Here is a 24253-nt window from a genome sequence, read left to right on the forward strand (position 1 = left end):
ATGTAAATAGTTTCCAGTACTTATGTAGTGCTTACAGTGTGCCAGTTGCTGGTCTAAGCACTTTACACATATCCTCACACCACCCTGTAAGAGGAATCCTGTTTTCAGCCACCCTTAACACATGAGGAAACTGAGGCAAACAGAGGGCAAGCCAACTTGCCTGAGATCACATAGGTACTAGTTGGTGGAGCAGGTAGTCTACCCTCAGAGTTACGGTAGATCCAGGTAGATTACCCTTAGATTCCATGGTAGACCAGGTAGACTGCCCTCATAGCCCATTGTAGGTGGATTCAGGTAGTCTGCCCTTAGTTCCCATGGTAGACCCAGGTAGTCTACCTGAAGAGTCAGTGGTACACTCAGGTGGTCTGCTTTCAGAGTCCCTGCTCTTAACCACAATCCTAGTGTAAATGATAGTGAATGCAACTGGTAAACAGTATATGTATGCATTGTGGAGTTCTACAAAGTATGGAGATGACATGATTCTTGCCCCTTAAAAAATGCAGTCTCTGGCACTGTTTCCCCAATAATTTGCTTTGTAACACACCACAATGATGCTTTTGACTTAATTTTCCCTACTGTTGTGTAAAGGTGATATTACACATGTTCCTTATATTTAAAAAAAGAGAATTTTTAAAAATAAAAAGCTTAAATTATCTCTTTAGGTTAATTGTATCTTATAGTGATGTACAAATTAGGTGTAGAGATTACCAATTTTAGGAGGTTTTATAAAGACCTCAATGTGTAACAGCATAGGTATATACTTTGCCCTTTACCCAAGAAATGTAAATGGAAATTATTTTAATCAAATAATTCAAAAGGTACCAGGCATGCATACTATTAAAAGTTTTATTATTAATACTTTTCATTTTTTAATTATAAAAGTAATATATAATCACACGATAGAACATTTGGAGATAAAATACGAAAATCCGTAAACCCAGCAGCTCTTATATCTTATAGTCTTATTTCCTTAGAGTCTTTCCCTGTGTATCTAGTCTTACATTATTGTAATAATAGCATATTTATTATTTTGTGCTTTAGGAAGTTTTAATTTTACTCTTTAATATTATTGAAGATCCTTTTTTTTGGGTAAAAATAGTGTACTAATTTGTCTTTTGGATATTCTGGGGTTGCTTTGTAGTCTATACCAAGTTCACATATTACAATTCAGAAACATTTTTGTGTTATTCTCCTCACCCATATCTCTGTTCCAAGCCTTGGCTTTCCTCAGCCAGGTCCACTGATGCCCCCTACCTGCAGGCTGAATCTTGCATGGTACCTGAGCCATTCTTACCTGAGTCAGCAGATACATCTTTAGCTTCAGACCCACTGATGTGACTTAGAGTTAGTTCTATCCATCCCAGACCTTGGATTCATTTGCACAGCTGTTTATATTCCTGCTTTCTCTCAGCTGACCCTCCACCCCGCAAATCCCTCTACTGCTGGTTGCCGTGGGATCAGCCCTGGGCCCTCACTTCATTGCTTTCCCTTCATCTCTCCTCATCCTTCAATTGCCAGTTTTAGATGACTTGGCCGGGCTTCCTCTCTGTAGTACCCCCCTTCTCTCCAGATACTCTCCTTCATCATGTACGCCTTCTGGGCCTTTGTGACCCCTTTCTTACTTCCTGCCACTTTCATCCCCTACCTATTCCCAGTCAGACTTTGTGTCTGACACCTGTACAAGATTTTCCAGCATTGCCTCCTGAATTCCGATTGAGACTTCTCCTTGGAATCTTTATTCTTCTGCTTTATTCATTGAATTCAACTTATGTCTTGCCTGAGTATGCCCTTTGGACCAAGTTCCTCTGACTGGCCCACCATCTTCTCAGATGCCAGGTGCTACAGGTGGTTCCCTTGCCCTTGGCATGTGCTCTGTCCTGGGACCAGGCCTCTGCCTGTCTCTCTTCTCTTTCCGTGTTGGTCTCTGTTGCAGAGGCCTGAGACCACCCAGGACAATGTCAGCATGGTTTCCCCAAAGACAAATTACTGTATAAAATCAAGAGAGTAAAAGAAGAATTTTAATGCATATGGGAAAAAAATTATTCGCTGATTTTTGTTAAATCTCTTCAGATCCTTTTCCAGGTGAACTATTTATCACTTGAAGCAAAAAGGAACAACTGTCTATGTTATGTCCAGACGTCTTTGTACTGTGTAGGCTCTAGATGCATTGTATGTTGTGTCTAGATTTAACATGACTATAACACATGAAATAAAAGAATCCATCAATACAGACTAAATTAAAATTGGAGTCGCATAAAGAGAATCTATGGTGAGCTGTCTTTGAGTTGCCTCGTTTATTCTTATTGATGAATTTTCATAACTTACTCCTTGAATAAATTATCCAAGAATCAGTATGTGATTTTCTTTATATATTACTTCATATTTGTATAAAGATACTGCCATAATAAAATCTTATAATGATTACTGTTTTTACTATTTGGATGGGCTGGATGTTTTTTATAATGATTAGTGTTTTTGCTCTCCAATTGGACTGAATTTTTCATTTACAATTTATATAAAAATGGAACAACATTGCAAGTCTGCTCTTAAAAAAGGTACAATAATTCTTTCATTTTTTTCAACTCTAGGGACAGTTAGATCTTTTCCTTCTTTGTCATGTATATAATTGGCCATATCAGTAACATGATTACAATATGCAACTCCTTTCCTCCAAGATATCACATTTGGGTATTCTCTTCTTTAATTTCAATCTCCTGACATTTTGCCATTCTTATCCTGACTTATATGTGGAATCATGTGGCATGGCCAGTTACAAGATGCAGCAGTTGGGCAGGTTCTGCAACAGGTTACTGGAGCAAGGCAGTTACAGGCAGTTGACTCTCTGAAGTGTGCCATTTCCATGGTATACGGTTGTGATGTCCAAGTGATCTGTTCATAATCTGTTGAAAGCTGTTGCCCATGGAGAAATCTCTGAAAGAAGTAACGAAGGATCTCAGCTAATGGAAGAACAAGGCAATGGAGAGTCTAGTTAAGAATCAAGTCTAGACAGGCTGGTTCTTGATACCAGTTTGATGTTTTCAGACTAAGTGTTCCCTTTAGTTCTTCCATACCACACTCAGAGGTCCTAAATTACATCACCCTTATGACTAAGAGGATTTCCAGTAGTTTCTCTAGGTTGCATGGGTTTGTCTTAGGGGTAGACGTGCTATATACATGCGAAGAAGGGTTGTGAAAGATAGGGAAAAGAGTTCAAGTTAAGTGACGTTCCAGACCATCTATTCCTGCTTTACTCAACAGTGTTTTTATGTATATTACATATAGTTTTGTGCAGGAATTCCTTTGAGAAAAGTGGTTGCTTTAAAAAAGTTTGGGAACTACTCCTTGCATCTAGCACAGATAGAAAGTCCCTGTTTAGTGCTGTCTCCTCTTTAGCTGTTGGTGTGATAGAGGTTTATTGAGTACCTGTTGAGTGCCAGGCCCTGGAACCCTTTACCAGGCATCCTGGTCATGCCTTAGGCTCCTGAACAATTGCTGCTCTGTAATCTTAGCTTTTTCCTGTGGTTCTGCACACAACTCGTTTATCTTTTATCTCTACATTTTTTTTGATGATCTTATTTATAATTTCAAAATAATTTCCATACTAAAGATTCCAAAATCTGTGTCTCCAGCCTGACTTTGCCACTTTGTACCTGTGTGAGGTTTAGAAGTCATCCTTGCTGAGCCTCAGTTTTCTTATCTGTACAACAAAATGCCCTTAACTTCCCAACCCTATAAGGATAAAAAGAGTGGAGGCACAAGTTTGTAAATTGCACAGGTATGAAGAATAATATCATTTATCTTGCTGTAATCAGTATCTTCAGGATCATATTTCTAACTTCTGGGTTTTTTTTTGCAGGAATGCTTGTTTGTATGGAACTTGATACCTTAAACTTAAGATTTACTAATAGTACTCAGTCATTCCTTTTCCTTACATCAGACATAACCCTTGAGTTTGTATTTTATGAATGACACAATCTTTCCAACAGTCATTATATCTCAAAATCTTGAAAGCAGCTTTTAATCCCTTCTCCTCCTTTTAGGCCTTACTGTTAGCACATTTCTTCAGGCCTTCATTGCAACTTGTCTGGATTATTATAATAATCTTATAACTGGTCCCCTGCCTTCAGTCTTTGCTTCTCCTACTATGTCCTCTATCCTGTCGCTGTAGTACTTATGTTTGTTTGTTTTTGTTTTATTTATTTTTTTTGCTTTTTGTTTCTTGTCTCCTAAAAATATAGCCTTCTTGCACATGAACTTCAGTCTCCCCCCACCCCTCCACCTGTACATTGCAGTTAAGACTCGTCAGCCTTGCCTTCAAGGTCCTCTACAATATATATTTAATCTGCATTTGCAGTTTTTCCTTTTGTAGCTCCTGCATGAGCCTCTCTTCAGCCAAACTCTTTGTTCTCCAACAGAGTATTGACCACTTTTGCTTCTGGATCTTTCCACAGGCTCCTCTATCTGCTGGAATGTCTTTACTTTGTTGTAAAACTACTGATTCTGTGAGGCCAGTTGAAAAATACCACCTCCATGAAAGTGTTTGTAACTTTTCCCTGAACAAATGTGATTTTCACTCTTCTCTCCTGAACCCACTATGTATGTCACTGTTCTTTAATTCATTTCCCAGCTACTCCCTGGTTGTATAATATTCAGTATTATGTAAAATAATTACTTTGTTCTTAAGCTTAACTTAATCATTGTGTATCTGTTTCTTTGTGAACCATATTTTGAATCAGCCTCAGGCTCATGGTCAAAAAGTAGTTGGTGACAGTAATATATAATTTCATCTTATAGGTTATGTTCTGCCGTGTTACACGTGCAAGAAGGAAAAGTGGCTCCCACCAGCTTCACTCTTGAAAATGTGAGGGGCCATTTTAATACTATTTTTTTCTTGATAAGATGCAGCAGTATGTAGTGAGAGAATTATTTCAGGCATTGGTATTTATAGCCATGTTGAAATATAATTGAATGAAAGTACCTTCTAATTAGAAACTAACATTTTATAGACAAAGTAAATTAACTCACTTTTGGAAAGATGTCTTGCCTGTTCTTGTCTTTGATTAATCTTCAGAGGGACACTTCTTTTTGTTTGTAGTTTGTATATCCCTATTTTAAGGTCTTAGGCTATGCATCAAATCCTTTTTGTATTATTACAAATCAACCAATCTTTTACTACTTTACTGTTGTCAACCATTCAGCCTTTATTGTTTTTTTAAATGCCAGAAAGTAAAATGCAGAAACCCCACCTTATATTAATGTAATTTTATGGTTAAGATTTTACATTCACAAAAGTCCAGAAATTCAAAGTTATAGTTCCCAAAAGAATCCTAATTCAGTCACATTGCATAAACTGATATTAAGGCTGAAATGTGTCATCATTACAGTAATGCAAAATACTCGTATATGCATGAGGACACAGTTATGGTTGCTGAGGGAACCGTAATTTTGGATTTTCTGACTTTTTTTGCACATACAGTTTCAACCATAATGTTGCTGATGCATTTATTTTCATTGACTCTGAAGTAATATATTTGTTGCTATGTTTATCTTTAAAATAAGTTTTCATGGACTCCGTTTTTTTCTTCTATGTATCTATAAACCTATACTTATAGATATCTGATGTCCCTACAAAGAAAACTACCTAAGAAATATTTCTATATAAAAATAGTTTTTTGCTGCATGTATACTCATATCCTTCCTGCCTTTCTCTCACACACACATACACACACAGCCTCACACACTTATGTTACATTCTGGCACATTATAGAAGCAGGTAGCATATCCACTACCTGCTGTTGAAAGTGTTGACGATACTGAATTATTTATTCCATCTTCTACACTATCCAAAATCATTTTGGGTACTTTGACACATTTTGGTCTCTTCCATATGGATACTTCATGGTGGCAGAGTTGCCAGATGCTCAGGTTTTGTGACAGTCTTAGTTTTTCAAGGACTGTTGGAATATTCTTGGGAGAATCTCTCGCCTTGTTACTGATTCCTATGGAGTGGTAAAATACTAACATTTTTTTGAAAGTGTTTTTCAAGACAAGGAGTTATTGCAAAAAGTTAGTAGAATGTCCCATCTGAGAGTATTTCACTTTGGGGACTTAGCAATGGAGCAGTTTGTCATGAAATTTATTTGCAGTGAGTTGGCATCACCCTGACAGTAATATTAACAGTATATGTGAATTTGGGGATTAAAACAAAGTTATTTAAAATATCAGATTTTAACTCTCATACAACTTCAGCCCATTGTTTATATCTCAGTTGCCAAAATGCAAAGATAAAGAGCAGGATATCAAGTCTAGCTTATCTTTTTATCCCTTATCTACTATATGATAAACATGTAAATATATACATATATATATATATATATAAAATATACTGAATATTTGCTTAATTGAATAGAATGTGGATATTTATGGTCCCAGGCAATCCCAGGAATGTGGGATTTATGGTCCCTTTTTCTCTGCAGTATTAATAGAAACACACAATCTCCCCCCTTTCCAAGCCCTGCCCTTAATACATACTGAACTGGAAATTCTCCTTATCTTTAATGTCCATCTCAAGCGTTTTCTCCTAAAGCCTTTCTGGCTTTTCCATACCAAGTCTGAGGTTCCCTGCTTGCCTCTCTCATGGCTTCTGTGTATTTCCTGACATTCCCAGACCACTGTTATGCACAAGTAGAGGAAAGGGAAGAAAGGACTAACTCAGAAGGGATGCTTCCACACTGTGCCTTAGGTATAAATGTCTTGTATGGCAGAGAGAGGCTTTAGATGACTTTCTGTGACCTATGGCATGTGAGCTTCAGTTGTAGGCAGTGGTAAATTCAAATAACATTGAGACTCAGATGGATATCTGCAGTGAGCCTCTAGTGCATATTTATATGCACATTCAAGTACTTTTGTCTATATTGTGTGGAGAGAAGGGGCGAAACATGGTCAAAGAAAATTTTTCTAGCTGTTTTTTTTCCCTCAGTGAATGGGTCCCCCCCCCCCCCCATTTAAATGGAGAGTATTTTCATTTCAGTGTCTAACTTGAAACTGCTCCCGCTATTGGAGTTAGAAGACAGGCTCACTAGCAGCACCTGTGTCTTCCTTTCTATTACTGAGTATCTTGGTCCCAGCTTTGCCTCTAACTGGCTCACCCAGGGCAGGTGACCTCATTTTGTGCTTCTCAGTCACCTGTTAAGGAAGTGTGACCTTGGGAATTCCTCCAGCTGTAGTATTTGATCTCACATACACTGTAATATAGTAGGTGAGACCAAGAGATGCATCTCAGAAAGTTACCGTGTCAAGCAGATTGTGTTGAATGACCTCAATACTTCATTTTTAGATAATCTTAACAGTATTGTTTATATAGCATTTTCTACTTTTCATCTGTTTTTTTTCCCCCCTGCACCTATGTATATATTAGTTACTTTAAAAAAAAAAAAGAGGGCAGGGACTTCCCTGGTGGTCCAGCGGTTAAGACTCTGTGCTCCCAATGCAGGGGACCTGGGTCCAATCCGTGTTCAGGGAACTAGATCCCACATGCATGCCACAGCTAAAGATCCCACATGCCACAACTAAGACCTGGAGCAGCCAAATAAATTAAAAAAAAAAAAAAAGAGGGCAATTCTTTAAGCTGTGGTCAAGGGAAGCATATTAAAAAATTTTTATTTGTGAAACTTAGCATGCATGTAGAAAAATTTATAATTTTCATTTTACTCTATTAAAATAGGAAGTTTTGATCTTTCAAAACACTAGCTTTCAGGTGTTTCCCCTTCTGTGCTATAGATTGGGAGACATAATCTTAGAATTTTCACCTTGTTGTCTTGATGAGAAAGAAACTCAGGATTAGCAAACTAATGTTTATAAAACGTCTCATCTTTAAAATAAAAGTATGAAAGGCCGGGACGCAGTCTGGGGACTCACACCTTCAAATTCTTTTTCTATTGCAGATGTACTACATTAGTTAACGTTTCACTCTCCTAAACATTTTTTGAGTGCCTACTGTGTACGGTGCACTCTGCTGGCTTTGACTTTTGTAATTAATTACCTAGTGACACACTTACAATTAAAGTGGTGGGTAAAATAACAAAACATTGGTGATAATAAATAAATTATTTGTGGGGTGGTATTTCTTCAAATGGCATATTAAGCACCAAATTCAGGGAAGCTTTCAAAGAACTGTCTTGGACTTGCCAAAACAAACATAGGAGAAGTAATCAAAACACAGGAATAATCTCTATGAGAAGCATAACAACAAAATGACACAAATCAAATGATAGAACAACTCACTAGAATATAGGACTCTGGGAAGCAAATTTAAAACAAATACTCATAAGCATGGAAAAATTTAGTTTTTTATGACTGATTATAGAAGGACTGAATATTTAGGAAGCATTTTCTTTTGTGCTTGTTAATTTTAGCAGTAAATGTAATTCAGTAAAAATAGCAGGTTAACATATTTTTCCTTGTTAGCTTATTAGTTATTTGGGCACAAAACACCTTTCTCTCTATGGTTATCAGGAATAGTTTAGTTCAGGGGGCTGTAACCCCTGGAACTGGGCCTCACAGCGGGAGGTGAGGGGCAGGTGAACGAGCAAAGCTTCATCTGTATCTATGGCTGCTCCCCATCGCTCGCATTACCGCCTGAGCTCCGCCTCCTCTAAGATCAGCCGTGGCATTAGATTCTCATAGGAGCGCGAACCCTACGGTGAACTGTGCATGCGAGAGATCTAGGTTGCAGGCTCCTTATGAGAATCTAATGCCTGATGATCTGATGTGGAGCTGAGGTGGTGATGCTAGCGCTGGGGAGGGGCTGCAAGTACAGATTATCATTAGCAGAGAGGTTTCACTGCACAGAGACCATAATAAATCAATTGGTTGCAGAATCATATCAAAACCCTATCATTGAGTAGCAAGTGATGATTAAGCTGCATCTGGTGGCAGCTTTATAGTGGCAAGTGAGTTGATGTACTTCAGTTGTACAGCTGCATCTGGTGGCAGGCTCTAAGTCAGAATCCGACACTTATTTTAGTCCTCGTGTGGCCCGCCCATTATTTTATTTACCACTTCCATCCGCGCCGCTTTCCCGCACTGCGCACTTGTCTCAGTCACAGTTTTGGTAAGCCCACAAGGTAACCCTAGCCAAATTAGTGAAAAAACAAATGTCACTGGAGAGCTTATTTGAAAGGGGAAAGACCCAATGATGAGACTGCAGAAGGCTCTTAAGACTGCCAACAAGAAGAAAACTGCATTTAAAAGAAAATACCAAGAGACATACTTAAATTACAGGTTCATTGCAACAGGTGATTCACATTCTGCAAGCCCACTTTGTATAATATGTGGTGACAAAAAAAAAATAAATAAAAATTAAAAATGGGCTTCCCTGGTGGCGCAGTGGTTGGGAGTCCTCCTGCCGATGCAGGGGACGCGGGTTTGTGCCCCAGTCCGGGAGGATCCCGCATGCCGTGGAGCGGCTGGGCCCGTGAGCCATGGCCGCTGAGCCTGCGTATCCGGAGCCTGTGCTCCACAGCGGGAGAGGCCACAACAATGAGAGGCCCACGTACAGCAAAAAAAAAAAAAAAAAAAAAAAATGTGGTGACCAGCTATCCAACAAAGCCATGAAACCTTCAAAACTGCTTCGCCACGTGGAGACCAAGCACCCTGCATTAAAGAACAAGCCTTTGGAGTTTTTCCAAAAGAAAAAAAAGTGAATTCGAAGAACAGAAATAATTATTGAAGGCCACCACTTCATCAAATGTGTCTGCACTGAGAGCATCATTCATAGTGGCTAACCTCATGGCTAAAGCTAAGAAGCCCTTTACTGTTGGTGCAGGGTTGATCCTGCCTGCTGCTAAGGACACTGTCATGAACTTTTAGGAGAGGCTAGCACCATAACTAGACGAATTGATGGAATAGCAGAGGATATTGAGGCACAGTTGTTAGGTTTAATGAGTCACCGTGATACGCAGTCCAGGTTGACAAGTCTGCCGATGTTGACAATGAGGCAACGGTGCTTGTTTTTGTGTGATATGTTTTTTTTCAGGAGGATGTGCATGAGGATGTGTTATGTGCACTTTTGTTGCCAACCAACACCACAGCTGCAGAACTATTCAAGTCTTTGAATGATTACATATCAGGAAAAGTGAATTGGTCATTTTGTGTCAGTATATGCACGGAAGGAGCAGCTGCCATGACTGGACGGCTTCCTGGTTTCACTACTCGGTTCAAAGTGGTCGCTTCCGAATGTGAGCCTATACACTGTGTCATCCACAGAGAAATGCTGGCTAGCCTAAAAATGTCACCTGAACTTAACAGGGTTTTGCAGGATGTGATGAAAATTATCATCCACATTAAAGTACATGCCCTTAACTCACGTCTGTTTGTGCAGCTCTGTAGGAGATGGACGCAGAGCACACACGTCTTCTCTTACACACAGAAGTGAGATGGCTTTCTAAAGGTAGATCACTGGCCAGAGTTTCTGAGTTATGAGAGCCGCTTCAGAGATTTCTTTTAGAAAAACAGTCACCACTGGCAGCACATTTCAGTGACACAGAATGGGTCTCAAAAGTTGCTTACTTGTGTGACATATTCAACCTGCTCAATGAACTCACTCTGTCACTTCAGGGGAGAATGACAACTGTGTTCAAGTCGGCAGATAAAGTGGCTGCATTCAAAGCCAAACTAGAATCATGGGGGTGACGAGTGAACATTGGGATTTTTGACATGTTTCAAACATTAGCAGAGATTTTGAAAGAGAGTGAGCCGGGGCCTTCTTTCTCCCAGCTGGTGCATGGTCACCTATCTTAGCTTTCGAAAGAGTTTGAGCATTACTTCCCAACCACAAAAACCCCCAAACTGGGAAGGAATGGATCCACAACCCAGTTGTGAATAAGCCAGGTGAATCGACTTTGTCCGTGTTAGAAGAGGATCAACTGCTTGAGATCGCAAATGACGGTGGCCTTCAAAGTATGTTTGAGACAACTTCAAATCTCCATACATTCTGGATTCAAGTCAAGGTGGAGTATCCTGAGATTGCCACAAAAGCACTGAAAAGCCTGCTTCCGTTTCCAAGATCCTGTCTTTGTGAAGCAGGGTTTTCTGCAGTGACAGTGACCAAAACGAAATCACGGGGTAGGCTGGACATAAGCAACACGCTTTGGGTGTCACTGTCTCCCATTGCCCCCAGACAGGACCATCTAGTTGCTGGAAAACAAGCTCGGGGCTCCCACTGATTTTGCATTATGGTGAGTTGTACAATTATTTCATTATATATTACGATGTAATAATGATAGAAATAAAGTGCACAATAAATGTAATGCCCTTGAATCATCCTGAAACCATCCCCCCGCCACCACCCCGGTCCATGGAAAAATTGTCTCCCATGAAACTGGTCCCTGGTGCCAAAAAGGTTGGGGACCACTGCTTTAGTTGACACGTCAGGTAGCAGATATTATTATTGTCGTCATCATTGTTGTGATTATTTTAACTATTCCTGTGCCTTAATATTCAAGCCTAAATGATGATAATATCTAAAAGCAACTCTGGGCTTCCCTGTGGTTTGTTTCTTAGGCTTGTGCCTGAACTGAGCTTTATGTATCTATTTAAGCAGTAGCTTTTGGCTTGACAGGTCACTGTGTCCTTAGATGTATGTAATCTTTGACAACACTGGTGGGGTTGAATTGGAGTGACAAAGGACTTATACCCATTACCTTGGGTCTTTATTCTCCCAACTTCATGATATTTAGAAATGAACTCCAGGGACTCAGGAGTGGCATGAACTTAAGATCAAAGAACATTCCAATATAAAATGATATGCTGCTGTTAAGGAATAGTCTTCTACAATAGATTAATCATGAGGGGAATTATAAATATTTCACATACTAATTATATTAGTTTATGGAGATAAAACACCATATGAAGTGTTCCCAGCACACTCAGCAAGTTAGATGCGCTTTACATGTTAATTGACTTACTTCATCAAGGCTGACAATCATGAATCCCTGAAGATGACAGGAATTATTATCATGATATTGTACATTCCTGATCTTTATACCAGGTTGACACCTACCTTTCCCCAGGAGTTCCTTTTCTTTGGATGGTATCTTCAGTTCTTGATATTTTAGCATGGTGAAGTAGAGAACAGTGCCTGACGTATTATTAAGGACCCTAAGGAAAAAGTAATGGGCTCCATAAAAAATGACATCAAATAAAACTTCCTAGAATTGTACTGGATGCTGAAGTAAGAAAAGTGCTTTCTTTGGGGGGCATGGGATGCTTCCCAACTTGTTTTTTAATGGTGGAAGTGACTATCATATTGAACACTTTAAATAGAGAATCAACCAGCTTGATTTTCTCAGTATCATTGAGGTAATGAATGAATGATTGATTCATTCATTCAGTCATTTATTTGGAAACATTTATTGAGCACCTGAGATAAGACAATGAACAAGGAAGATATAGGGCTTGCTACGAAGGAACTTAAGATCCAGAGTGGTAACTGCCATGTTAGGGAAACTGCCATGTTAGGGAAACTACCAAAGAAAAGAACAGCAGATCCAATTTATCTCATCAAAGAGTATATACTCTAATGGGAGGAAACAAGACCTACAGTTATCTCACTCCTTACCTCTGGAAAGAGATGGTGTTCACCAAGTCTCCGTATCAGGAATTTATTGACCACCTTGTAAAGACCCACACCAGAGTTTCCGTGCAGAGGACCCAGGCTCCAGCTGTAGCTACCACATAGTTTTCTATGAGAAAAATAAAGTGAATGAAGCTAGTTAAAAAAAAAAAAAAAAGAAATGAAATATGGTGGAAACAAGTAGCACAGTATGTAAAATTATATAACAAACCAGACCCACATTTTTAGCAGACATGTTTGGTGACCAAGCCCTTTAGTTTAATTAAATCTCCAATGAAGTTTCTTTCATTGGTCTATTATATATTATCTTTAGTTACCTACTGGACACTCCATTTATATTCAACATTTGTAAAATCTGTCTCTGTATTTCTCCTCTACTCCAACTGCTGATTTGTTTTCTCCTCTTGTGTTAAGGAATGTTACTACTACCCATCTGATTACACAAGCTAGAAACCTTTGAGTCACCCTTAGCCTGTCCCTCCCAGTCATCATCATTTCTATTTCCTTTGTTGCTCTTAATATCAGCCATTTCTCTCTACTACCCCCACCCTGACCACCTCCTCGTTATTTCAATCAGCTGACTCCTTCCTGTTATTTAGGGTGTTGCTTAGATTGCATTTCTTCAGGAGGTTCTGCATTGATGGTCATCACCTTTCTGCAATTTGTCTAACTGTAATCTCCCAGTAAATATGTGATGAATGAAGGGATGAAATGAAACTGCTCAGGTTAGTACAGTTCTTCTTCGTACCATTTATATTCCTTTATTTCTCAAACATAGACTATAATAAAAAGTACAGTTAGCAGGAAACAGTGAGTCACGTTCTAATCTTAGATGGTTCAAAATCAGTGTGGAGTAACTGAAAAAGCAGAGACTTTGTGGCCACGTCAACTTGGATTTGAAACTCATCTCTGCCTCTTAGTAACTGCTATTGTCTTAGCACTTCACCAAACCTCTTGTAATACTTTAATTTCTTAGTTGGTAAAATGGGGATAATAGGACATATCTTTTAGGATGATGATTAAATAAGATATACTTAAAAAACCTTGCATAATACATGGGTCCCTGTCTTCCTTTAGGACATTACAGAGACTTAAGTATCTCATTATCAAAAAAAGTGACGATGGCGAGCCGTGGTTTTAAGTGAATTGGTTTTATCTATATTTGGTTATGTATAGAACAACTTCCCTTGTTTTGAGAGTGGTAGTGATGGTGGTACTTTATTTGATTCCTTTTCCTCTCATTTTACTACCACTTTTCTTAGCCAGTGAGCATTTATAGCTCAGTTAATTAAGGATAGTAAGAAGAAATAAAGCCTTTCCAGTATGATAATAAATGTACAGTGGATCCCCATATGGCTAACAGATAAGGTATGAACTTCTCATCCTGCATTCGGGTACCTCTAGGTCTGGTGGAAGATCACCTTTTCAGTCTTACTTTCTTTTATTCAAACCCTAAACTTTAGCCACTGTCCTTCCTCTCTGACTTATTTAAATAGCACTGATCCTTCTAGACCCAAAACATCAGGACCCAGGCCTCCCCCTGCTATACCCTCAGTAAACTTGAGACTTCCTGATTTTCTGCTGCCCTTAGTTTTCTCTTCTTCCTCTGAATGGATAGGGCTTAGTGCCTCTGCCTTCATTCATAATCAGCCTTGCACTGCTTGGTTACATTTCTTTTGCAGGACAGAGCTATTACTTATCTTTTTTATTGCTATTTAATGTTTCCTCTACTTATGGCTTGTTTTGCCAATTATATTGTCAGCTCTTTTGGCACAGGGGTGATATACTTCTTAGCTTGTCAAGTCAGGAGACTTGATAATATTTTGATTTGTTGACTTATTGATAGATGGCGTAAAACAGATATATCTGTAAACGTTCTGAATGGTTCATGGTACCTTGTGTCTTACAAGAATACTCTTAACAGATGCTAGTCCCAAAATATATAAAAAATGTTTCTGTACACAGTAAAAATTTCAGTTTATTTATGTTTTTTTTTCAATAATAGGGCCCATCCTCCCTTCCTTTCTTGTTACAAACATAATTACTAAGTATCTTTTATGGATTAGATACTATGTCAGATACCAAGAGTTAAAACACTTGAGAGCTTGCTTGAGTAATTTAAGAGATACCTGAATTTAAGTGGCACTGGTAGCTAAGAAAGCACCACAGGTGTTATGTAATTTGTCTCCTTAAGCATCTGTAAGGCAGGTCAGAGTGTTGATGACTGTAGAGTGGATAGATGTTAAGAAACCAGTTGGAGATTTTGCTCAATGGCAGGTCCTACCTACAGACCTCAATTCCCTGCCTTCTGGACAAGTGTTCTTTACATTGTGATCTCCTAGCCGTCATGATAAGCACAGGAAAGGAACATTACATGGTAGAAAAACTGACCTATTAATTGATGCTACATCATGGGACAGCTATTGGGAAGCTGGATACTGTGTTAGCCTGTAAATTACCCCCCACAAGAACCTAGGAAATTAAATGACTCCATTTCTTTTTCCTTTAAATATGCTTCCATCTTGAATTTTTATTGTTTTAGCAAATGGAAACATTTGGTTACGCACATTCTTCAAGGTTTTTGAAAATCCATAGCATTTAAACGTGCAATAGAAATGTTCTAATTAAGATAAAGTAGCTGACAACTAGAGCATAGTTAAAATGAAATTTTGTGTATCAATGATTAATAAATGTTAGAACTTTCTACACAGGTTTTTATAAATTAAAAATACATATTTAAGCCGAAGACTTTTGAAATGTTTGGGAGTAATTTTCACGTATGCATGTATGTATCATTGAGCTCCTGTTACATTGAGTGATACAGCAGAGGAAAGGATAGCACTCCTCTTTCACTTCTCACATCCAGTTCATCAGCAAACCTGGACAGCACCATCAGCAAAAACCCAGTCAGTCCGCTTCTCAGCACCATCAGCGCTATCATTTTAGTCCAAGAGACTGACATTTCTTTTCTCTTCCCTACTCTTCTCCCTTCTTGCAAAGTGATTCCTTACAGTCTGTTTTCCATACAGCAGTCAGAGTAAAGTTCTCTGATATTAAAAAAATAATGAAACATTTCATGAAATACGTAAACAGATACAATAGAAATACAAGAGATTATACAAGAAAAGTTTTAAACTTTATAGATTTAAATAAATCTAAAAATCATGTATCTAAAAATTTAAAAATCATGTTCGGGTCGATGATAGTATGACACATCGTATCATGAAATCTGTTAAAATATATGTTTCAGAAATAATTCTTAACATAGAAAAACATGTATTAAAAGCAAAAAAAATTAAAATTGCAATAGTTTATATGTATTACAAAGTGAAAGAGTAAAGGTAAATTCACCCAATATGCATTTATTATTTTGTCATTTCCCTAGTTAAAATCCTTCATTCTCTTTCCATTGCTCTTACCATAAAATTCAAAATTATTTTCATGTCTCATAAAGACCCATAGACTTCCTCAGCATCTTCTCTGGCCATTCATTGAATTAATTGCTCCAGCTTCCTTGGTCCTTATTCAGTTCCTCAGCCTGCCAATTTTCGTCTTGCCTGAGCTACTTTGTTTTATATTTTAGGTCCATTATTTAGCCTAGTACCTTGCAAATAATAGATGCTCAATGTATAATGACTAAATGAGCACCAGAATGCAAATAGTGGCCATCTCTTTTGGGGTGGTTGTGCATGATAATTAATTTATAATTTTTGTACTTAAAACATTTTCTGAAATGAACATGTGTTTTCTAATTATCAGAAGGAAAAAAATGGCATTCTGGCATTCTAGAATTGGAGACCCTGGTAGGTGAAATTCAGCAAATCAGGAGGAACTTAGAAATTAGATTATCACAAGTAGATCAAGGGTCTATACAAGAAAATCAATTCAGTGAGGAATTGCATTCAGGTAGGATGGGTGGAGTGTTGGGTTAAGGGAAGCTGGTCCATCCAGAGTTGTGCTTTCCCATTAATTTATGGCTATTTAATTTAAACTTAAATCAAATTGAATTTAAAATTTAGTTCCTCAGTTACACTAACTATACTACAAGTGCTTGATAGCCATAAGTAGCTAGTTGCTGCTGTATTGGATAGTACAGATATAGAATATTTCCTTCATTGCAGAAAATATTGTATCACAGAAAGTACAGGATCTAGAATTCTGGGAGTAGATATCAAGGAACAGGAACTCAAGATAGGCAACAAAAGAATGAAGAAAGACTTAGGGGGTGAGGCTGGGCAACGTGTATCTAGACAAGGAATTTAAGTATTGAGCAAGGTGACACAGCTGGAAGATGGCATTCACTCTTCTGTCAAAGGCTTGTTGAAAGTCCTGCAGGGAATTATTTAAGTATAAATAACAACCCAAATTGGTATCTGTGTTAAATTGTGTTCTGTATCCCATTATGTGATAAATGGTTTCGGAAGGTGAGGGGCTATTGAAAAAACTTCATGGGTCAAGAGTGAGATAATTAGTCCATGAAGGATTTTCTCCTAGATTGTATATGGTGGTGGTTGGAATATTGAATGCCTGTCCTCTGTTTCTCATTTCACTGACCCTTCATGCCATTTAAGGTATAAAGGTATGCATCTTGATAATAGTAGTCACACTCCTACTGTGCTTATGTATATTTTAACATCTCGTTTGACATATTAAGAAAATAGGATAAAAGGCAAACAACTAGTGTATTCAAACTGAATCAAAGAAAAATAAAATCTAGAATTTCATTGTGTTGAATGATTTTGGATTCCTTAAGCAAATATGACTCAGATTGTAGGTATAATGTGCATTGAAAATACTTGAAGCATGTATATGCATACAGTCCCAAATACCTAGAACGGCATTCACGTACTTTTACAGCACAGAGCTGTTTTGGTTAGACGATTATAATAGCAGCTTACTTATGCTTTTGGTGAGATGGTAAGCTAATGATGTAGCCATTAATTTGAATTTAGCAGACATTTTAAATATAGGTTTCTCTTACAGAGACAAAAGTTGCAATTTAAAGCTCTTTGGTGGTCTAAAAACAGCTTAATTCTGTAGTAGCATGGTAATAAGTACTAATCCAGCTTATACAGTGATTGTAGTATGTCATGTTTGTGAAAGATTGCCCAACTGCTTTCTCTGGGTTTTATGTTAATTTAAAAATATTAAACATAAAACCTTATAACATCTTCATGCTGAGATAAACTGTTCAATTTAACTTGTGCTCAAGCAGCAGCTGTCAGGAATTATCTTGTTCCTAGTGGTTTTTGCTTTCACCTTGTGCCCTTTCCTGCCAGAGACGCAGTGTGGGATGGTAAAGCTCACCTTGTTAGGATTTATTGCTTAAATAATACCTGAGGCAAGATGAACATTGGGAGCCTAGGGATTAGCTGCTGATTGAGTGATGTCATTCATTGTATTATACACTTTTTTTTTAATTGATGGAGGACGGCAAAGAAAAAATTGCCTATGAATCTTACCTGCATTTCTTTTGTGGGCATCTTCATCACTTCTTTTTAGGTGTCATTGAGCTGAATATTTGAGGAGTTGCTTATTGTCTAATTTAACTTCCATTTTACAAGCAAAAAAGCAAAGAGAAATGCTATACTAATGTTGGAGATAATTCCCACAATTTAGAAGTAGTGAGCGCTATTTCAAGATTAGTTATAAAAATAAAATGAGTTTCCTGTTAATGACTGAACAAACTGAAGGAAGTGTTGTTGTGGGCAGTCCCAAATGGGTAATATTATGAAAATCATTGCCATTTTACTTCTGAATGTATTGCATTCTCTCGTTTGAGAGCTTTTATTTGGAAGTCTCAATTTTAGATTTGGATTCCTTGATTGTGGATCAGCTGGTAGGTAGGGTAAGGAGAGGCGGTATGTGGTAGGAGGAGAGTGAAGGACTTGCTTTAGTTAAACATTTGCTACAGATGTTCCACCCTGAGGATAGTTCTCTTGGAGGAAATGAACAATTGGAGTCTGACTAGAAATACATATATGATGGGTTTACTGTTTATGGAATGTGCCATATTTTTCCCTTCTACTTACTGCCATTTAATGAATATCCTCCCAAATTTGTAGTTTTATAAATGTATAACTTAAGAATTTGCAAGGCTAGATCAGTGAGTTACAATATATCATTTATTTAGATTAATCAAATGTTAACATTTTGCACATTTATTTCTATCTATGAATATTTGAATATTTGTTTTTAGTGGCCTTTGGACCGAACTATTTAAGACTTAGTTGCAGACATCATTACGCTTCACATGTTAATAATTCAACACGTGTCTCCTAAGAATGAGGATATTCTCCTACATAATTGCAGTAAAATCAATACACTTCAATTTAAGATTGATAAAACTTTACAATTTTATATTCAGAGTTTCCCTGTTGTTCTTATATCTTCTACAGCTGTTTTTTATTTTTTTCCCCATTCAGTATCCCATCAAGTATCACACATTGCATTTTGTTTGGGGGTCTTTTTATTTCCCTTTACTCTAGATTTTTTTCCTTTTATGACCTTGACATTTTTTGGAGATCCAGCCCATTTATTTTGCAGAATATTTGTCTGGCTATTTCCTCATGACCAAATTCAGATCAAGCATTTTTGTCAGGAATTGGTGATCTCTATCTTTCTCAGTGTATCACATTGGGAAATACATGATATCCCTTTGGCCCATTATTGTTCATATTAAGTTTGGTCACTTGGGTAAGTTGATGTCTACCAAATTTCTTCATTATAAGGGTACGATTTTTTATAATTAATGAATAGATGGAAGCTGCAGTTAATGAGTTTTTCTTCCTTGTGTGTGAAAAACATTGAGTTTGCTCAGGTCTTAATGATTAACAATGAGTCATTGTTTGGAGTAGTTTGTTATGTTGGGACTGGGGAGTGGGAATAGAGGGGGGTGTATTACTCAACTTGATCCACAAGTTGCCATCCGTTTTATTTTAAGGAAAATATAGATTGACTGAGTTTAAATTTTATTGTTCTCTCTACTAAAGATCAGATTTGTAGATAAGCAAATATTTTCATATTTCAGAATTTTCAATCTAAAATTTAGAAAAGCTAATACTTAGTGGTGGTGGTGGGAATATTTTTGGAAAAAATAGAGGACATTTTCTGAACATGAATTTTCTATTTGCTTTAGTTGAGTACAAATAGACAATTTTAAAAAATGCATCTCCTTGATAAGATTTTTTACTTTAAAACAATTACCCTAACATTAATACAGCAATGTGAGTTTAGAGAGGTGGCTGCTTTTTGGTCTTATGTGCCTTTTGTAGCCCATGAAGAAGACACTTGAATTCCTCTTTATGATGTATGCACTTATTATGTAATCATTCTTCTTATGTGAAGGCTAGTGCTGCAGATCATATAAACACCTGAAGTTAGCCATTTGGCTTGTCAGCAAGGGAGAATTTATAGTAGTTGTAATCATGGTAATAACAAGGATGCTATTTTGTATTTATTAAGTACAGTAAAAAGCGTTTGCAGTGTAAGTGGTCCACAACGAATTCGTATCTGTGGTGTAATGAATAGTACTTCGGGCTTAGAAGACTGGGAATCTCTGCTTTGCCACTACTACCAGTGTGATTCTAGAAAAAACCCTTAACCTTCTTGGACCTCATTTTTTAGAATGAGAATTAAAGCTGTAAGGGTCAAATGATGCTATATTATGTTATAAAGGTGGCATTCCATCAAAATTGTGCCATCTAAATGTCCTCAGCTGCTCAGGGAATGTAATTTGTCCCTCTTTTGTGTCCACACGTGTTAGCCACCTCATTAGTGAAATATTTCCGGGTTGTCCCAGACAGTTGTCTGTCTGTTCCTCTAGTACTTTGTTCATGCCACTGTTATTGGCAGCATTCATTCTGCAGGCTGTCTTGTTCATCTTTTCTGTTCTTCCTCGCTTGACCCTGGTACCTAGTAGGCATTTATGATAAATGTTTGTGGAATGAGTGAGTAAATAGACACTATTTCATTTATAACCATGGATAGGTAGACTTTCAGTTTCCTTTTTATCCCCCAAAGACAAGGAACCAGGCTTTCTTCATTTTTATCATTTATGTTTTATATAAGGGATATTACAGAGTGTACATATGGTGCCATTAGCAGTCCAGTAATCGAGAAGAAAATATAAAAGAAAAAACCCTACAAATATTGCAGAATATTTAAAAGGGGGGCATAAGAAAACATGCCAAGAGAAAAAGCCCTCACTAGATAAGTCTATTGCATAAATCAAAAGGGTTTATGTCATAACACGAACACATGCCATTCCTGCTCATATATTGAATTTCAGTAGTTGGTTGCATAAAGAAGTAAAGTGTAATGAAACTGGCAAGCAAAGTATTCCCCAGTCAGCCTTATCTTTGTTCCATTTGTCCTTCAGATGGAGCTTTTCTAGGCTTTTTTCAATAAAATCCATCCAGCTTTTTTTTTTTTTTTTTTTGCATCTCTCAGTAACTGAGCTGAGAAGACCAATGAGATTCAGGGCTTTTATAGTTCTTAGCAGCTGCTTTTTAAGAGATCAAAACTTAGAATGCTGCTACATGGTATTAAGGCTTAACTCTTGATGTGTCCCTATGGGGGATATGTTTTCCTTGGGGTAGGATGAGGAAAGAGGAGAGAAGGCACAGGATGCCCACTTCAAGTATGCTCGGGGTGGTAACCCTAATTTCCTTGTTTCCTAGGATTCTCTTCGCAAGCTCAGTGCTTAACCTGACTGAACTGGCTGCCCTTCGGCCTGACCTTGGGAAATTGAAAAAGATTCTGTACTTCCATGAGAACCAATTGGTATATCCTGTCAAGAAATGTCAGGAGAGGGATTTCCAATATGGATACAACCAAATTCTCTCATGGTAGGTATAGATTGTATCATTATATTTAGTCGTTTGCCATCTTTTTCCTTATAGTTAGCTTTTAAATCTGGAGACCTCCTGTACACTTATTTTAAAAATACCTTAAATTAGGAGCAAATGTTTAAACATACCTTCCATGGTAGGAATTACTTGTGCCTCTGCAATATGTACATATAAGAGAACAGCTAATCCTTTTATAAAATACATATGTGTTACAATCTAAATGTTGAACTAATTATCTAACTGTATTTTCTACAACATTCAAAATAGAATCAAAGGGGTGACAGGGACCTTCTTCAGCCCCTGATTCCATCATCTACTGTGTGAGACATACTTTTAGAAAAAGACAGTTAGTCAACTTTTATTTACCAGCTACTTTCCATGTATCCAGCTGAAATCAAAATAGAAATTTACAGAGGAATAAACAAAAATTAAAGCATAATGGAGCAAGGGGTTTTTGTCCTTTTTTTCCTTATTGTTTGTAAGAGAAAACTATGGAAAATGAATCTTTAGGAGGTTTTTTTTCCCCTCTTGAGTCTTCTGAAACTGCATAGCCTTAAAATACCATGACATTTCAAAGGTGATGGTCCTTCTCTACTGTTACTTCAACAAAGTGTATCTCCTGAAGCTTAGTTAATGAAAGAAGTTAATAACAGCTCTGAAACAGCTTTGCTATTGGATCCCATCCACATAACTGCAACACTCAAAGGGAGTCAGTTTGGCAGTGATTGGGTTCAGTTTACTCACCTTTTTTAATAGTTATTAGCAACTGGGATTGATGATGTGTTTAAACAGACTCCCAGCTCTTTTGCAAGTATATTCCATAGTTTCACTGACATAGAAAAACAGCTAGATGGTAATACTTCTGTGTTTTGAGCATTTTGTAAATGTTTTCCTGCAATCATTTTTACAAGCTGCTTCAAATGAAGTAGCAGCGCTATCAAAATAGAGCGGAGCTGCTTCACATCAAATGTCTCATAAAAAAAGCAACCGTTTTAAAATTTCATAATAAAATTAAAATATTTTATATTGAAACAGAGGGGAAAATATGTTTCAAAAACAAAAACAAAATCATTTTGTGCTTTATTAATATGGAAAACATTTGTAATATTCTTTTGGTTTCTTGAATTAGCCTCATTCTTTTCCTCAGATAGTGTGTGTTTATTACCCGTGAGAAATAACTGGGGAAAAAAATTAAGTCTATTTTTCCCTTTATGGGTGGCTTTAAAGTTAATGGAAGTTACACCCACTCATATCAGAGAGGAAATGCATGAAAAAGAATATTTCTGTAAACTATCTTGGAACTTTAATTTGGCATAAACTGGGTTTTTAAGAATATAAGTAGTTGGGTTGAATGCCGTTTGAGGGCAGATGGCTAAAAAAATTTTTAGCTTACTACCCCTCATCTCTCTGTTTCAGAAAAGATTGCTTTGCTCAGAGGGAATGAGACTATAAAAGCTTATATATAATTTTTCAGCATTGCTTTTCTCAAGAGCGTAAACTGATAGACGAGCTTGGAGAGAAAGAAGTGGGCTTGATCATTGGTGGGATTCTTAAGGAGAAAAAAACTGGCTTGCAGTCGTCCAGAGGAAAAATAAGAGTGTCAGAAAGCAGTCCTGTTCAGATTCAGTTTGAAAAGTATGACTCCAGCTTCTTAAAATGTTTCTTTAGTTTTCTTGCTGACTTCTGCTTTTGTTGGCACTGTCAGGTTTCTTTCTTGACTGTGTGACAGTTAAGGACTTCAGAGATGACCGACATAAGCACTCACCTTAAATAGAGGTTTCACTAACCCTCTGACTGATGAACACATGCCATAACTATGTATTATGACCTGTGGGTCACTATTACAATATGTGACATATGGTGAAAACAGACTAGCTGTAAAACATCCTTCAACTTTTGGTATATTATTATATTGGCTTCCTTATTGCTTGATATTGTGTCAGCACTTCTGTGACACTCTCTTGTATTATCCATGTTGTAATCACTGCTAATCCCAAGTTTGCACTAAGTTGCAACTAAAAAAACAAAAAATACTTGTATGGGAAAACAAGTTTGCAGGAGTGGGGGCAGATAGGGGTGGCAGGTCAACATTCCTTTCGTTAGTTTTTCATTCCGCTATGTATTGATAATAGAAACTTTGACTGTCTCAGTAAATGTGAATTAAACTAAACTGAGGACTTGCTGTGGTCTTCCTGCTCTATAAGCTCTGTTTATTCATTTGTGTTTTACAGTCTTGTGGGCTTGCATGTCTTCTTTTCAGTTTCCTTGATGTCCTTTACAGGGTGAAATAAAACTAACTGCTTTTTCTATTTGATCTTGTATACCTTCTTATCAAAGCATTTGTATGCATTTTATTGAGATCCAGTGACACTGAGACACTGAATCATGGCTTAAAGCAAAGAGGGTTATTTTAAAAAACAAAACAATGATTTATTAAAATGGTTTTTTGATTCATAAAGGGAACATAGTACATATTCCTGTTTATCCAGCTCACCCATGGTTATCATTTGTGTTCATTGGTTTCCAAGAAAATGTTATAGGCAAATTTGGAAACTATTGACATATTAATGACACATAAACTTTGTTTTTACATTTCCTTCTAACTATGTATTTTAGATTATTTTTAATAAAAAAATACTAAGGAGAGGATCAAGCCTTTGCATCAAAAGCAACAGCGAATATTATATTTCTTTCGTTTAATTCTGAAGGTCCATGGTGTTGTGGTCCTTTATAATACATTATGTAATCAGTAGGACCTAGTGGTACC

The 24253-nt window shown here is 37.2% G+C and overlaps 1 protein-coding gene across 20 annotated transcripts in view; it reads left to right on the forward strand.

Annotated features, from left to right (window-relative positions):
* The window catches only part of GTDC1 (glycosyltransferase like domain containing 1), a 493504-nt gene that overhangs the window by 199310 nt on the left and 269941 nt on the right, over positions 1-24253 (forward strand). For 17 of the 20 annotated variants that reach the window (XR_010944469.1, XR_010944472.1, XR_010944471.1 and 14 more), the window contains one exon: positions 21316-21483. The exons of 2 other annotated variants lie outside the window; for them this stretch is intronic. Coding sequence is in view for 14 of the 18 variants with exons in the window: in XM_067742033.1 (XP_067598134.1) it covers positions 21316-21483 (168 nt within the window). In the remaining 4 variants the exon portion in view is untranslated. Of the gene's footprint in view, positions 1-13145; positions 13360-21315; positions 21484-24253 lie in introns of those variants that run through there. One more of the 20 variants, XM_067742043.1, reaches the window with a different exon arrangement.

The sequence above is a fragment of the Pseudorca crassidens genome, chromosome 6 (assembly GCF_039906515.1).
Source record: "Pseudorca crassidens isolate mPseCra1 chromosome 6, mPseCra1.hap1, whole genome shotgun sequence".
NCBI classification, from domain to species: domain Eukaryota; kingdom Metazoa; phylum Chordata; class Mammalia; order Artiodactyla; family Delphinidae; genus Pseudorca; species Pseudorca crassidens.